Source organism: Lagopus leucura, unplaced genomic scaffold (genome assembly GCF_019238085.1).
Source record: "Lagopus leucura isolate 7727_CA_CO unplaced genomic scaffold, USGS_WTPT01 Super-Scaffold_100002, whole genome shotgun sequence".
NCBI classification, from domain to species: Eukaryota; Metazoa; Chordata; class Aves; order Galliformes; family Phasianidae; genus Lagopus; species Lagopus leucura.
The window spans coordinates 68,506,066-68,522,656 of NW_024962263.1; the positions used below are offsets into that span (position 1 = coordinate 68,506,066).

At 44.6% G+C, this 16,591-nt stretch overlaps 1 protein-coding gene across 2 annotated transcripts in view; it reads left to right on the forward strand.

Moving 5' to 3' along the window:
* Positions 1 to 4,364: 4,364 nt before the first annotated feature.
* ESRP1 (epithelial splicing regulatory protein 1) overlaps positions 4,365 to 16,591 on the forward strand; it is a 29,288-nt gene continuing 17,061 nt past the window's right edge. For both annotated transcript variants that reach the window (XM_042869186.1, XM_042869185.1), the window contains exons 1-6: positions 4,365 to 4,534; positions 4,732 to 4,860; positions 5,642 to 5,755; positions 8,333 to 8,447; positions 15,338 to 15,436; positions 15,536 to 15,590. In XM_042869186.1, the coding sequence (XP_042725120.1) occupies positions 4,403 to 4,534; positions 4,732 to 4,860; positions 5,642 to 5,755; positions 8,333 to 8,447; positions 15,338 to 15,436; positions 15,536 to 15,590 (644 nt within the window). In that variant the 5' untranslated portion in view covers positions 4,365 to 4,402. The remainder of the gene's footprint in view (positions 4,535 to 4,731; positions 4,861 to 5,641; positions 5,756 to 8,332; positions 8,448 to 15,337; positions 15,437 to 15,535; positions 15,591 to 16,591) is intronic.

A 16,591-nucleotide genomic window follows, 5' to 3' on the forward strand; every position in this document is an offset into this window, starting at 1 on the left:
AGAGCGATTCCAGACCTTCATTTTTATTTACAGAGACTCCCTATAGCTGGAAACAGTTGTGCCTCTGTGACTTTAATTCTGTGTTTTGCAACATTAGGTTCAGGTGGTGATGAATACAATGTCATTGATGATGATCAGATACAATTATTGACCAGTGAAATTGAGGAAAACAGTTTGATTCCCAGCAGCAATTAGATCAGAAAAACACTTGGTGGTAACCATTAACATATTTCAGCAAAACGATACAGTTCTGCTGATTCTCCCCTTATGGTTTTAGAAAGGTGATGTTTTGAAAGAAAACAATAGGGTGATGCAGAAAGCTGTGATTGAAGATCTGTCTTGGACCAAAGGTCTGCACAGGGAAGAAGAACAGAGCTGCAGGTGGTATTGGGATGAACAGAAGATTTTGCTGTGGAGCTATAGAGCAGGATGGGATGCAGAACTCACAGGCTTGTGAGAAACGTGGAGAAATGAGATGTGCAGTCACAGGCTGATATAAAATAAACTTGGAGGAAGGGAGCTTATGGTGAGAGAGAAGAAGCTTCAGGAACAGAAGTACAGACGCACTCATCAGTATGAGTGCACTGACCTGCTGAAAGGAAGCTCTGCAGAGAAGAGCTGCGGTGTCCTGGTGTACAACAGGCTGGCCGTGAGCTAGCAGGTGCCCCTGTGGCCAAGAAGGTGTCCTGGGGAGCATTAAAAAGAGAGCGGCCAGCAGGTTGCAGTAGGCTATCCTTCTCCTCTGCTTTGGTGAGGCCACATCTGGTGTACTGTCCAGTTCTGGGCTCCTCTTCAAAAAAGACAGAAATCATATAGAGGGAGTCCAGCAGAGGGCCACAAAGGTGATGAAGGGGCTGGAACATCTCCTATGTGAGGAAAGGCTGAGAGAGCTGAGGCTGTTCAGCCTGGAGAAGAGAAGACTGAGAGAGGATCTTACCAGTGTTTATAAATATCTAAAGTGCGAGAGTCAAGTGGATGGGGCCAGGCTCCTGTCAGTGTTGTGCAGCAACAGGACAAGGGGAAATGAGCAAAAACTGTAACACAGCAAGTTCCAAACAAACATGCAAAAGAGCTTGTTTACTGTGAGGGTGACAGCGCACTGCAACAAACTGCCCAGAGAGGTTGTGGAGTCTCTTTCTCTGGAGATATTCAAGACCTGCCTGGGTGCTCTCCTGTTCAACCTACTGTAGGGAACTTGCTTTTAGCAGGGGGGCCGGACTAGATGATCTCTAGAGATCCCTTCCAACCCTGTGATTCTATGAAGTAGTCACACAGGTCTGTCTCAGTGGTCAGGAAGGCAGTGTTAAGACCAGCTTCTTGGCATGCAGGAAGATATGGATAGTTTCAGAAATCCCCTGAAACAGAATGTGGTACAAAGTGATATGGGAGTGAGGGGTCAGAACTAATAAAGAAAGGACAGAAAACCTGAGATTATACCGAGATTAGCAAAGGGGCTAAAAGTAAAACATTGCAGGAGGAGAAGGTATATGAGAGAAGTACAGCAAGTACAGAAGTACAGGGAGAACACAGTGCTGGGAGAGCAACAACTGTGAGAGGTTGTTGTGCCCCAGACCATCCTAGTACCTGCCTGTAGGTACTAACACTGATGTCATCTGGAAGATGACACTTCTCGCAAACACGCTTAACCAGGCCCAGGGATAACATACAGCCAGGGAGAAGCAACTGGAATGGCAGCACACAAATGCCAAGAGCCTGGGCAACAAAACACAGGAACCTGACCAACTGGTGCATGCTGTCAGACCGGGTACTGGAGGCATAAAAGAAGCAGGGTGGAATGGGAACTGTGACTGGGAAACAGGCATTTTAGGGGACGTGTTACCCAAGAAAGAGAAAAATAGAATGTAATGGCACTGCAGTAGCAATTAATGCTAAGTGGCTTCAAAAAATAGCAAACAAGTAAGGTACCGATTAATGAAGAAGGTGGAGAAGATTGGAGAAGAGAAGGCTCCAGGGAGACCTCATTGTGGCCTTCCAATTCTTGAAGGGAGCATATAAACAGGAGGGGGAATGGCTGTTTACGTGGGTGGATAGTGACAGGACAAGGGGGAATGGTTTTAAACTAAGACAGGGGAGGTTTAGGTTAGACATTAGGAGGAAGTTTTTCACACAGAAGGTGGTGACACACTGGAACAGGTTGCCCAAGGAGGTTGTGGATGCCCCATCCCTGGAGGCATTCAAGGCCAGGCTGGATGTGGCTCTGGGCAGCCTGGTCTGGTGGTTGGTAACCCTGCACATAGCAGGGGGTTGAAACTGGATGATCATTGTGTTCTTTTCAACCCAGGCCATTCTGTGATTCTTTGAAGAGCCTGTGAGACGTAATGGAAATTGAAAATGCTTTCGGGGTACTGTTTAATCTATGAAGGAGGTTACTCAGTGTCATGGTAGCTTGTGCTAAAAATAAGTTCAGGAGTCTGAGGTTCCTAAACGGAAAGAGGCAAGATAGATAGATAGAATACAAATCCACAAAGAAAAGTAGGGGCTCTGCCCTTCCTACAGTCGGGGCACAGTCATCTCAGATGTTTCCTAATGTAGATTAACGCATCAAATTTCAGCTTTTAAATCAGTAGGAACACATTTGCCATCAGTCAGTGAATGCCATTAGCAGAATCTTAAAACCCCCCAAAGTTGAAAATGACTCCAGGCAGCTTCCACCGTGCAAAGGCTGTCACTGGGGCACATCAGTTATCAAGCAGGAGCCTGGTGAAAGTCTCTGCAAGGCGCATGCTCTGTAGGCAGCCTGACAAAACACGTCAGGACAGGGCAGCCGGCACAACGTGAGTGGCTGGCAGGATCCCCAAGCCCAGCACGCTTGCGAAACACGGGCTGTGCTGCCAAACCATCCATGTGCTTGGGGTAATGAGAGATGGTGCAAGCTGTGATCCTGCTCTGACACAAGGCGCGGCGATGGACAAGAGTACAATGCGCACGATCATCCTGGCAAACGCTCACAGAATCGCAGAATCACAGAATGGCCAGGGTTGGAAGGGACCTCAAGGATCATGAATCTCCAACCCCCCCACCACAGGCAGGGCCACCAACCTTCACATTTAATACTAGACCAGGCTGCCCAGGGCCCCATCCAACCTGGCTTTGAACACCTCCAGAGACAGGACATCCACAACCTCTCTGGGCAGCCTGTTCCAGCACCTCACCACTCTCTCTGTAAAGAATTTCTCCCTGACATCCAACCTAAATCTTCTCTCAGACACTCGTGAAGAAGCATCACTACGAAGCCAGAAATGTGCCATAGGGTTGTTAAAGAACTGGACGTGCTGCAGGATTTCATCGGGGAGAGTCAGAGTTATTTGTTTGATTTTGTTTTCAGCAAGCTTGTCTGCAGTTTTGTAGAGGAAAATCACTTTCTGAGCCATGTGCACTTAAGAAATCAATTTAGTGGTGAAAATAAATAAATTAATAATAATAACAATAAAACCTTCGGGGAAGAAGCTGTCGTCACAAGGAACCAAACCACCGCTGTTCATCAGCCCTCGAGGAAGAGCTGCGCTCACGGTGCCAAAGTTAGGGGATACCCTCAAACGCGGCCGGCTCGAGAGCACCGGTGCAGCAGGGAAGCCTCTGTCTGAAGCACGGCAGCGGGAGAAGCTGAAGCAGCCGGCCGGAGCCCGCTCGGGGCTCCCGTCGAGGCGGGGCGGGAGGGGCCGGGGATGCGCGCTGCCCGCCCGCAACGTGTCCCGGCAGGAGCGGGCGCACCTTGCCGACAGCGGGAGGAGCGCGGTGCCCGGCGGGGTGCGGGCCGCCGAGTTAGGAGACTGAAGGAAGGAGGGAAGGAGGAAAGAAGGGAAGGAGGGAGCTGGGGATGGGGGGATTCCCGTCGGGGCCTCCTGAAGAGCCGGGGCGGCGCTGGCCGCTTAGCTCCCCGTCTGGTCCCAGCCCCGCCCGCAATCAGCGCTACCCGCTCCGCCAACCCCCTGCCCGCGGCTGCCACGTCCCGGCTCGGCGGGGCCAATGGGCGGGCGGGGCCAGGTGTGTGTGCTACCTGCACCACGTGGGCCGGGGGGCGGGCAGGTAGGGCCGCGGCCCCAAACAGAAAAGCCCGCAGCCATTGCGCGCTTCTCAGGGGTGCAGCCGGCGTGGGAGCGGCTGCCTCCCACCCCCAGGAGAGGAAAAAAAAAAAATAATAGAAGGGGGGGAAGGGGACGGAAACGGGTGCCTGAGCGTCTCCCCCGCGTCAAGTCCCCAGGGAGCCGGGCTGCAGGTGGGGGCTGTACCACTTGGGTCTTGCTTGGAAGCTCCTCCAGCAGGGAAAGTTTGTGGCCTCTTCTTTTCCTTCTCCTCTCCTTCGCTTTCTTTCCCCCCCCCCCCCCTTTTTTTTTTTTTTTTGCTTCCCATCCTTTCCCACTTCCCCTGGCCCGGCGGCACCATGACGGCGTCTCCCGACTACCTGGTGATCCTTTTTGTGACCACGGCGGGCACCAACGGGGCGAGGCTAGGCTCGGATGAGCGAGAGCTGCTCCAGCTCTTGTGGAAGGTGGTCGACCTGAGGACTAAGAAGGTATTTTCCCTCTGAGCGAGGAGGGAGGACCCCGAGCTGCTGCTCCCCTTGTCCCCTTGCTACGCTTGGTGGCCCGGGAGCCGGGCTGGCTGTGGGTATGTTGGGCTGGTGCAGGTCCTGGTGGAGGGCAGGGCTGGGGCTGCAGGTGAGAAGCTCAACCCGGGTGCTGACTCGCCCCTCCTCTGCTTTCCCTGGAGCTGGGGCACCCGCACGATGTGTTGGTCCGCCCCGACCACCCGGAACTGACGGCTGAGTGCCACGAGGTCACCAAGGTGGACGTGGAGAGCCTGGCACAGGCTCCATCGCTGGAGCAGGCATTGAGACAGGTGATACCCTGTAGCCAGCTGATGGGTGCTAGCGGCCCTGGGTGGGAGCTGGAAAGCTGCATTTACCCCACATCCTTCCCTCCCTGCCATCGAAGTAGTAGAGACTCATACCCACACATGGGTCAGGCTTGTGATGGGTGTTGTGAAGCTTTCTTTTGCTCTCCCAACTTAAGAGGTAGGACTGAACCCCTAGGAGAGGAAGGTGAGGGCTAGGCATCCCCTGATCTTGTCTCCTGTCCTGCTGGGCCCTGAGTCATAGCTGCAGCTGCCTCTTCACTCATGTAAGTGGCTAAGCTGAGGTGTCCTGTGAAAAGATTGGGTGCTGGCAAGCCCTGTTAAGGCTCGTGGTGTCTTCTTTACTCTGGAAAGAATGTAGTACCACTGAAGCTTCTAAATAAGAAGGGTGTATGGGACTCTCACTGAGCTCAGGGATGAAAGCCTTTCTCTCTCAGTGTGCCCAAGTGTGTTTTCTGCAACCAGTTTTGCCTCTCTGCAGAGCTCGCACAAATGCTTCTGGAAAAAGAATCATTTTCACAATGTACACTGTGTGTGCCTGGCCACATCTTGATTGAAGGGGGAAAAGAGCAATTTTCTTATGAAGATAATACCATGAGGGACATCACACACTAAGTTAGTAAGCAATAAATCTGCAACAGGCAAATGAAAAAGAAACTCCAGCTCTGTAATCCGGCTGGCCAGGATTAACGCTATCAATTGGTGAGACTTCCTCATGCAGCAGCTCAGATCTTTTACATTTGTCTTTTGTTGTTCCTGCTTCCAGTTTAATCAGTCTGTGAGCAATGAGCTGAACATCGGTGTAGGTACTTCCTTTTGTTTCTGTACTGATGGACAGTTGCACATTAGACAGGTTCTGCATCCTGAAACTTCCAAAAAGGTATGTAGCTGTCTCTTAAGTTTGCCTTTTAATGTTCTCTGTGTATTCACTTTAAAAATAATAACAGCTTCTCTTCAAAATGTGTAGTGTGAGGGGACCTCTGTAATCCAAATATTGTTTATCATTCAGTGTATAATTAGCAAACTATGAGCCTGTCTGCATGGGTGGCACAAGCAGTGGTGAATGCTAATGTCTATGCAGCTCCCAGGTGCCTTTCAAGGTTAAGCCAGAAGGATGTCTTTGAATTGTGTGTTTGAGAAAGGGGCATCATATGAGCAGAATATATCTGCTGATGTACTGCTGCAGGAGCTACAATGGGTTAACAAGTGGTAGTTTGGGGATGTTGCCAAACAGTTCATGTTGAATGTGGTTAACTGCCTTTTGAAATCTGACATTCCCCTTTAGCTTCAGCAGCTTTCAATCTTTGTATGCTCAGTTGGCCCTGTGAGGGCGGTGCTTGCATTTGTGAGGAAGGGAGCAGTGGTAGGAGGCATGCTGAAAGGCTGACTAGTACCCGTACTGTAGAGTTTTCTGTAACTTCAGAGTTGCCAAATCACTAACAGTGTTATGAGCTCCAGCTTACTTTTCATTAGTGATAGGGTTGCAGCAATACGCTAAGCCTTCAGGCCTGCATTCACTGCCTCAGTGTTAAAAGCATCTTGTTTCCTGGCTGGCTATGAAGGTGCGCTGCTTTGCATCAGAGCAGTTTTGGTCTGAACCACGGGCTGCTGATCTCTGTGCCTGTCCTTTCACTGCCCCATCTTTGAAGGGACAATGCTGCAAGTCCATGTTGTTCTGATAGTGATATCAAATGAGCACTTTATTACTTGTTAGTGCCATTATTATTTATACCTTAAAAACCTTAGAAGAAAAGCCACACGTGTGGCTCATAATAAAGGAGTAGTTCTGTATGCATTTAACTTTGTGTTAGAGTATAACATGAATGGGAGGAAATGGGGAAACAGGTCTTCAACAAACTTTCCCACTTAAAATGTCTTAAATGTTTTAAAACACAGCTTTCCCATGCAGCTAAATGATGTGAACAACAGAAGGAAGAGCTCTTACAGTTGTTTGGTATAGGCAGTAGGATTCCTTTTATTTTTTTCTTTTTCTTGTATATCAGTCTTGGTGACGATTTGATTCTTATCACTAAAATCTTCTGCTGCTGTTTTGTTACAAATTATTGGTTAGAAATTGGCTTTTTTCTGCTTTCTTTTCTTCTTATGAGACCTGCGGTCTTCTGGTGAATGCCCTGATGGTGAGGTTGGGGATGTGCGGATCAAAAAATCATGGAATCATAGAATCCTTAGAGTTGGAAGAGACCTTTAAAGGTCATCTAGTCTCACTCCCCTGCAGTGATCAGGGATCTCTACTGCTAGATCCAGTTGCTCAGACCCCCTTCAGCCTGGCCTTTGAATGTTCAGGCCAGATAAAATCCAGATATGCAGAAGTCACAGGACTCTGGAATGCATGTTTCTTTAAGATGCCCGGTCTTAAGAACCAAGCTGAATGTTCCAACTGAATTTGAGTGCAGAATTTGATCTCTGATGGAAGAAGAAAATAGCTGTGCAAAAACCAGAGCAGGCAGTCTTGGCAAGCACGTCTGCATTTCCATAAGCTTGTCTTTAAAGGTGATCGTTTGCCTAATGCACCTGTCTGTGTGCTAAGATAAGCTCTAATGTTTTTAAAGCAGAACTTGTTACAGAGAATAAACTTCTTTTTGCTTTCTAAATGTATATCCATGTATCCTGTCATCCTGCTATGATGCTGACTTGTCATTAAATCTGCTCTCTGTCTGGAGAGGCAGTGCAGACCATTGCCAATCAGAGTGCTGAGCGTTGTGGCTCTGAGAAAGGCTGAAGGAGAGGGGTGTTTGTGTTAGTTGGAACAGTTTTCCCAGATCTTCTTTCCTCATCTTGAAACAAACAAACAAAAGCGTATGATAGGTGTAGTTGTGGGGCAAAAGGGATTTTATTGATGCTTGCAGTTGACTCTGTGACTTGCTCCTGGCTTCATGTGCTGTAATTAAAGCAGTTAGCAAGCATAGGCTGATAATTTCTACACAATATCAAACCTTCATCTGCCCCAGTTTCCTTTTTTATTAAGGGAATAAATATTTGAAATATGACTCTTCTCTGAAAACTCTGCCTTGTCTATAAACCAAGATGCCTTCTGCTAGACTTGCAAAATTTACTTGGCTCTATGAACTGAAACGAGTGCCCTCTGGCTTTTCACAATAAAAATTGGAACCAAGAATTGACGATAAATATCGCAATAGCGTGCGTTTGCTCTCTTACATATTGGATTTGAGGCAGTAGTAATAATAGCAAATGTTTCTCTGGCAGTGAAAAAGCACACTTCTCTTTCTTAAACCACAGAGAGGACACTGCTTAAGCAAAAAAAAACCAAGTTGATAAACTTGCTTAAATGGCTGAGAGGAGACATATGTGCTTCTCTGCAGCAATGGCTGTTTGTTTTTTTGCTATTCTCCTAGCCTTTATAAGGAAAGTTAGGTGTGTAAAGACAAAGTGAAATAAACTTGCCCGAGCTGACAGTTGCTACCTTCTCCTTCTACAGAATATCTTACTGCCTGAATGCTTCTACTCCTTTTTTGACTTGCGGAAAGAGTTCAAGAAGTGTTGCCCTGGCTCACCTGACATCAGCAAACTGGATGTTGCGGCCATGACAGAATGTATCCTTCTAACAGTGATGGTGTCTGCTACTGATACAGCTTTTCTTGAGTTTTGGGACAGATGTGAGTAACGCTTGCAACACTTGTTTAGGGGTGATGGAACTTTGAGTGACTCAGAGCTGCACAGAGCCTTCTCACAAAGATTAACAAAACCCCTGAGGATGCACGATGCCATAGGGAAAAGTCCTATGTTTCTTCCTGACTTCTGAACATTTTCTTTACTGCCTTTACAGATGTCCTTTAAACTTTACAGCTTAATGTAACTAACATATTTATCCAAATCACTGCTGTGAATCTAAATTTAAAGTTGGTAGGTTACTCACTGTAACAGTTAATGCTTTTATTTTAATGTAAAAGTGAATGTTGGGAGGGAACAGTTACTCCATGTGAACTGGTAGTGAGGTTTTTAGCTCAGGAGTGCAGCAAAGGCAGGAATGCTGCCAGTGAACATGATATCCAGCCTCATGGAAGCTGTGTGCTGCACATCTCAACGTCAGGCTGTGCTGACAGTGAGATGCAGTCTGTATCATTTTTTTCAATTTAGTAGTAGGAATGTCTTAAGAACTACTTGCAGACCACATCAGATGATTCTGAAACCCAGTCAGAGGGTTAGATCAGTTCTGTTTGAGTGCCATGTGCATTTGTTGGAGCTGAAGTCAATGCTACAAGTTAAGATGCAGTTCTTCTACTGAAGGAGCAGGAATCTTTGTGTTTTTTTTCCCCCTTGCACTGAAGCAAAGAAGTATACTTTCTAAGTGTTGGAGTGTGGACCTCTATGTAGAAAAGGAAACTATTGCAGTCTGTAAATGGGATGATGGAGACTTCTTAAATTATGATGAAAAACTGAATATGTAACACATGAGCTGGAGGAGTTAATGGCAGTGAGCTTTGTTAGCTGTTTTGGAGAGATGCCTTTGCTTCCTCCCTTTGTGAATGTCTGATGTATGTCTTGCCGCTGTTGAAACAGTTTGTTAATGTAGACACCTGGAGACTCGTTGCTCAGCTGATGCATGATGACTGACTGCACTCCTATCTGCTGGCAGAGGGGAGTAGGACTCTGGGCATTGCCTGTCAGTACCACCTGAGGCAGAATTTACCAGTAGTTGTTCCTCCAGGGCTTGGGCAGTCTGTCCAAGTGGTTTTAAGGTGTATTGGATCCAGAATTCAGACTTTCTTTAGGTATGTGCAAGTCTAAATAACTTTATTTTGTTTCTATCTTTGTGGTTTGCCTTGATTTGTAACTGCTGATGCTCTTACTTATAAACTAGTTCTATCTGTGCAACATGGCTGGAATTAACTGTCTCTACCTGTATTGTTCAGAGTCCTTGCAGGGACTTAAAAGGAATCCCTTCAAGGAAAAAGTAAGGTTTGCTCGTTTTCCTTTTATTGCTCAATATGATAATTTTCCTTTGCCTTGCTGGAATGTCCCAACTTACACACCTCCTGACACTGAGGAGATTAAGTTAATTGCACTTGGAGAGAATGTATGTAATGCCTGCGATAAAGTTTTTGTTGAAATAGATGTTTAAGTCTGAGGATCGGTTCCAACAACTTTGTATATGGTGTTTTCTTCAAGTGAGACAGCTTCTCTTTCTGAGACTGCTATGTAACAGAGACAAGTGTAACTGGAAAGGAACTTAAATCAGAACTTGAAGTGCTGGGGAGGTGGTAAAGAAGGGAGGATGGATGAACTAAAATACAATGGAGTGAGTTGAAGCTTCAGGCTAGTACGCAGAACCTGATCCATCTCTTGTTACTCTTCCAGGAAGCAAGCGTAGCTCTCCTGCCCCATAGTTAATGGGGCTGCATGATGGGAATCCTCTGAGATTCCTTTGTAGCATGCAGTCTGCGGTGGGCCAGGTTTGTTAGCGCTCCGTGGGCAAAGGTTTTGCTTGAGTGCGACCAAAGGCTGCAGAAGACTGCATTCCCAGACTGGTGGGAGCAGGAGTAGAATGTGTTTGGGCAAATCCCTTAATGTGCTTAAATCTGCTGACCCAGATGTAACACGGTTGTGCTCAATGACAGGAAGCTTGAGTGATATGAAAGAGTTATGGGAAAGCTGGCTATTGATGTACAGTTGGTTAAACCTGGAGGAGCCTTTCAGATGCTTGTATTTTGGCTGGTAGCATTTGGCTAAACAAGTTAAAGGCTGATGGAGTGTGTCCTCCACAGCTCCCAGCAGTCAAAGGATATTATCTTCTGCTGCTGTCATTCAGGAAGCATATTCCAGGCTGTAAAGCACTGGACAGCTGGTGCTTGACTGTATACTTAATGCTTGCCTTCTTTGAGTGATCTTGAAAAGAAAAATGTTAAACTAAGTATCTGGCTAAGTGACTTTTCTTTTAGAAAGAACTTCTAGGCCTTATTCCTTCAGTGAACTACTTGAAATCGTGTATAGTAACTACATCTTTCTGGATGTAAGAGCTTGGGTGAAAGCTTTGCATCATGCGTTCAGCCCCCAAAGAAATGATGAAATCCTTCTGCAAACAGCCCCTGATTTCTCTTAATGCAGGACAAGGAAGTACTTCAAATGCCATTGTATTTGAGGGGCTAAGGAAGAACTGAAACTAGTTCTAACTGTTACCTATGCCACTACTTCTTAATTTACAGTCTCCAAGCTGTTTCCTGGTGCAGGAGATGGGATTGTGGCAGACTTCCTTTAGTCAGCATTACATAAGTCAGCATTATAGAGACAGCAGGACAATGATGAGAAATTTTGAGTAACAAAAAACTTGGAAGAAATGATCCTGTTCTGGCAAGGAGAGGAACTCTGTTCTGTTGAAATCTCTTTAAACATGTCAGTGTACCAAAGAAGCAGGGTTGTTCTTCTTGCATCCTCCCAAACTTGCTGCACCTCTTGATTTGCAAAGCTTGCTAAGCCAGTTCTCACTGCTGTGAGTGCCTTTAGGGTGGAGTGAACAAAGCTTGCATGACTATTCAGAATGCAGTCTGCAGAAGACTCATCCTTTGCCTCAAGATTGGGCGTGCAGAAGTCATTAAAAGGCAAATAACTATTGCTTCCTCCACTGTATGGTTTGCTCCATTCGCTTCTCAGCTGGGTTTTGTGGAGGTAACTCCTTGCTAAGAGTACTGGTGGGTGTTGTCAGTAGAAACACAGGCGTACTTCAGAACAGTCTGTTTAATGCTATGGATAAGATCTGGATACTACAATACTGAAACTTGTTTTATGACCTGGATGTCTTGACAACCAGTACGCAGAGCGCAGTTATAACCACCAGTACTTAACACTAGCTAGCAAAGCCCCATTAATGAATATTACCCAAGAATCTTGTGCACTGCTATTTGTATATCCTGTGGTAGTACCCAGAAACTAGGTAGCATCAGATAATGTCTATTTATAGATATTACTTGAATTAAGGTAGCATTCTGTCAGTAGAGACCTAAAATAGCAGAAAGAGGGAGAAGCAGAATCAGTGCAGAGCATAAAAGTATATGTAGTTCATCTTGTATCCTCTGAGCTAATTGAGTATTCAACTTCACTCTTGCTGTGGTTAAGAAGGGAGTTGAGACCCTGAGAAGTGGAGGAGAAGGGCTTGGAGGACACTGACAGTGGATGAACAGCAGTGAAGAATCAGGGAGCAATTTAGAAGTGTCTCCCCCGTTTACAAGCTGATGTGAGGTGTACCACCCCTCAGTGTGCTGTATGTTGCTCATGGCACTGCTGCTGTGCAACAAGGTTAGGAAAAGCCTTGTTTTCTATTGTTTCAGTGCACCTTTTGCACCCTACTTTGCTTATATGCAGTATCAGAGTATGCATTCTAGTAGCTTTAGACAGCCAACTTCATTCTTGCTTTGCTTTAAATGTAAATTTATCTGCGAACATCAACTTTATCTTCCCCCCCCACCCCATTTTCCTTGGATGGACAAGCTTTCAAGCTTTAAGGCATCAGTGTACACAAACAAACATGGGGGCTCCTGTATCTTCAGAAAGCGAGTGTTGATTTTTTTTTTTTTTTTTTGACTGTTCCATTAGCAGCTTTTTTTCCTAAGCATCCTTTATTTCCAGCTACTTGGTTGGTAGAGGTGCATCTGTCTATGGATAGGCATGTTCATCAGAATTCAGGTTTTCACTTAGTTGAAGTTGTGAAGGAGTGCAATAATGACATGTGCAGAACATGAACAATTTTCTTCTTCAGCCTTGTCTAAAAGCCTTGCTTCCAGCTAATCAGAGGCAAAGGTGGGAGTGATGTCTCTTCTCTCATTCCTACTAATGGTGATAAATTTCTTCCTCCCCTCCTGCTGTGCTTATATTAATCTGGAGGGCTGTTTGCTCAACTGACTCCCTATGTCTGAACACCTGGCACCAGTTTTGTTGGCACCAGGGTATTTCTAGGAACTATCTCCTGTTGATCGATGTCTTCTGAAGAAAATGTAAGTGGGGTGGGAGTGTTTGTTTTTCCTTGTGTTGTGGCCTTGCTTCAGTGCCCTGTCCCATCTTCTAGAGCTCATCACTTGCAGAAATATCTGGCTTTGCAAGTGGCAATTGTTAATGTGTCTTCAGTTGTGACAGCATGGTCTGGTAGCAAAGCCACTGTGAGTACATGTATCTTTCTCCTAATACCTGCTGAAACTACTACCTGAGTTCTTTACTATAGGAAATATTTAAAAAAAAAAAAAAAGTAACTCCACTAATCACAAAGAAATAGGCAAGACCAGGTTTCCAATATCTGCATTTCCAGCAATGTCTCATTAGCTGGGAGAAGCTCTGCATAGGTGTGATGTCTGGTGAAGGAGAAGTGCTTCTCTGCTTTGCTACCTGAGCTGCACAGAAACATCTGCGTGCTGCTGACTAGACAGCCTCTGTGCCAGTGATGAAGGCAATGTGTGCAATGTTTGTTTTCTTTTCAGCCCCCCACCCTTCCTTTCCCAGGTGCTGGTAGAGAAAGACAAGCTTTGGTGGATGGCTTAGGAAGAAAGAGCAATGAAGAAGTACTGTGTTGTCATAAACACTGGTGACTGTCTCTTAAATTATGTTTTGGGGTTGTTTCATGTGGCTTGTTCAGGTTTTTTGTTTGGTTTTAAGAGGACCATGTAATGCTTTTGACCAGTTTACTCCAATGATATTTGGAGGGCAGATGATGGCAATGGCTTGCAGACTGTTTGGCAGTGCAAGCTGCAGAGATGGATCACTGGCTTAATTTACGTGGTTTGATTTTTGCCTCTTAATTTTAAACTATGGTGAGTCTTCTTACAAGTGCATCTGAAGCTGATTAAGCGCTGTCCTCTCACATTCCACACTCCAATTCAGACTGAAAGCCCAGCAAAGTCTCAAAATCAAATTAGTCTCAGAGCTTCAGTGCTGCATTTTTCCTGTCTTTGTTGTGGAAGAGATTTGTTGACTCAGTTAATTACTTTTTAAAGTTGTTTTAGTCCTGAGATTTAAAAAAAAAAAAAAAGTTTTTTGTAGGAATGACTTGCTGTCATGTCACAAATGATGGGAAGACTTTGTTCCCCAGTGACATTTGTATGCTTGTTCCCCATGACTTGTGTTCAGATGATAGAATAAAGTGAGTGTGCATTGCCTGTTTCTAACAGGAATTGTTCCTCTACTCCTTGTCTTTCGTGTTGACATCTGCCAACTCAAAATATGATCAATTTTAGGTGGAGAAAACCTTTTCTTTAAGAGGAGCTTTGCCATCTGGGATGGAAAAGCAACTTCTGAGCATCAAAATACAGACTATGCATTTGAAATGAATCTTTTGTACATTTATGGAAATGTGAGCAAGTAACTGTTGCATTCATCTGTTTTGAATGCCTTGCTTTACTGTTCTGCTGTGCCAGGATAGAGATTATTGTTTAAAAAACCTTTTTTCCTTCTATACTATCTTAAACTGAAGTGATAAGACAGAAAAAGCAAATACTGCTTCAAACTACTTTATAGTTTACTTCTTGTTTTGATTTTTTTTTTTTTTTTAAACCATTTTCTCTTCAAAGAAAGAGATGGGGATAGGAAAAAGTCCTTTTAAAAGAAGTTGACTTGATAAATTGCAAGTTGCAAGTAATCTTCCTGTTCTGTTACAGCGATCAAACACAGCTAGAAGGAGGAAAGAGACTATAATAAACGCTTGGTATATACAACTTAAATCTGACTCTCTCAATGAATGTGGATTTGTATCTGGTCAATCTACAGCCCAAGATAGAGTTCTTCCTGCTCCTTATTAGCAGGGAGTTTATCCTTGCTGTTTTTTTTTTTCTTTTTTTTCTGATCTGAAGGGTTGTGGAAGGCACTATGGGTTGTCAGACTCTGGTTTGTCTCTTGGTTATCCGTAATGATGCACTCTAAGCTAATTTTTTTTATTTTATTTTTTTCCTAACACTGCTTAACAGGACAAAGCTCAGGCTGGAGCTTCAAATAGGTGAGATTTAGACAAGGTGCTGCTAGTAAATTTTATCCAAGTGGTAACATATTTACTCTACTTTAGGTAAAGTACTCAATCGTTTAGAAAACATGTGTTACGTCTCTTTCAGTTTCTAGTTGATGGTTTGTTTTTCCTCCATCCCTGGATCTTCCCCTGGAGATTAAAGATGATCTTAATTAAAGAGGACAGGACTCCAGTCTTTTCTGCATGCCAGAGTGTTTCTGTCTTTCAGATATACAAAATGCATGATTATATTAAATATGTATGTCTTTATTGTGAGGCCTCATGTCCCCAGACACTTTCTGGATTGACCTCACACTCCCGCAGGTGGCAGTAGTTAGAGGCCAAAGCAGCAGCAAACCCAGTGCAGCTGATGCATCCCAGCAGGAAAATGGATTAAATCTTCCCCTGAGATGCGACTTACCATTAAGATAATGTTAAAGCTTGCTGCTTTAGTAGGAGACCAATTTGAAATCTATCTGGTGATGATTACCTTAACTCCACACAAAGATTTAAATCTTGACAAGAACAGTTCAGCACTCGCCTATGGAGCCTCTCGAGTTGAAGATATGGGGAACATTATTTTAACACTGATATCTGAACCGTATAGTAAGTGTGAGGAACTGGTCTTTTCTGTTGCTTATTTATTTTCGCCTGTGTGTTTTGCCTGCTGTGGCAGAAGGAAATAACTTGTACCATGTTTCCTAGATCACAGGTTTTCAGATCCAGAAAGAGTGAACTACAAATTTGAAAGTGGGCCTTGGTATGTATCTTTTCCCTTTTCTCTCCTTAAAAAAAAAAAAAAAAAAAAAAAGAAAAGAAAAAAAAAAAAAAAGCCAGACACTGCATATATGAGCTGTACTTTTCTGTATGAATTATTTGCAAATAGCTGTTGCTGTTATTTTTTGTTTATCCTGTCACTGCTGTGAGAATAAATTAGAGGTTTTAAGTGGGAAAGCATATAGAGAACTGCATTAGATGTAGGACTGAAGCCTGGCAGGAAACTGTTGCTTGTTAGGTGCTGGGAGTTGTGGGTTCTGATAAGTACATATAATGGATGTTGAGTGTGCTGTGCTGTTAACAAAGAACGTGAGCATTTTTGCAGAAGTAACCCTATTAGTATTAACTATTGCACTTTTCCTGCAGTTTGCTTCACAGTTGCTGAATACACATCATGATGACTTTTTCTTGTGTAGGGGTTTTTCCAGTGTTGCTGGCTACTTGCTCTGCACTATCACAGGAGACCAATCTTAAACTGACCTTATTCCGATTCCCTTCTTGTGTGAATGCTTGCTTACCCCTTCCAGATTAATGAACTGTCATCATAATTGATGATACTGGCATTCTGAACCAAAGGAGGCAAGAGCAGAATGCAGCAATACTGGCAGGGATTGTCCAATGAGATCAGTTCAGGCAGCTTTTAGTTTTAGTGTTGTTCTAAGTTTCTCTTTCCCCTTTTGCTAATGAAATCCGGTCATGAGGTAAAAGATTCCTGTCTGATTTGTGATGATAAATGAAATATAGACTTTGTTTGAACTGCAAAGGCCTGTCATTGAAAAAGGTAACACTATCTTATTTGCACAAACACATGTACTAATTGCTTATTTTTTCTTGAGGCGAACTATTGAGATAGAGGATTGGGTGATGTAAGCAGCAGTTCTGGACAGACATCTACAGGAAAAGTCACCTGAGAACTTAGAATACAATCTGAAACATGGCCCTCCTGCTGCAGAGCACAGCTCTCTCTCTCACATGAGGGCAGGC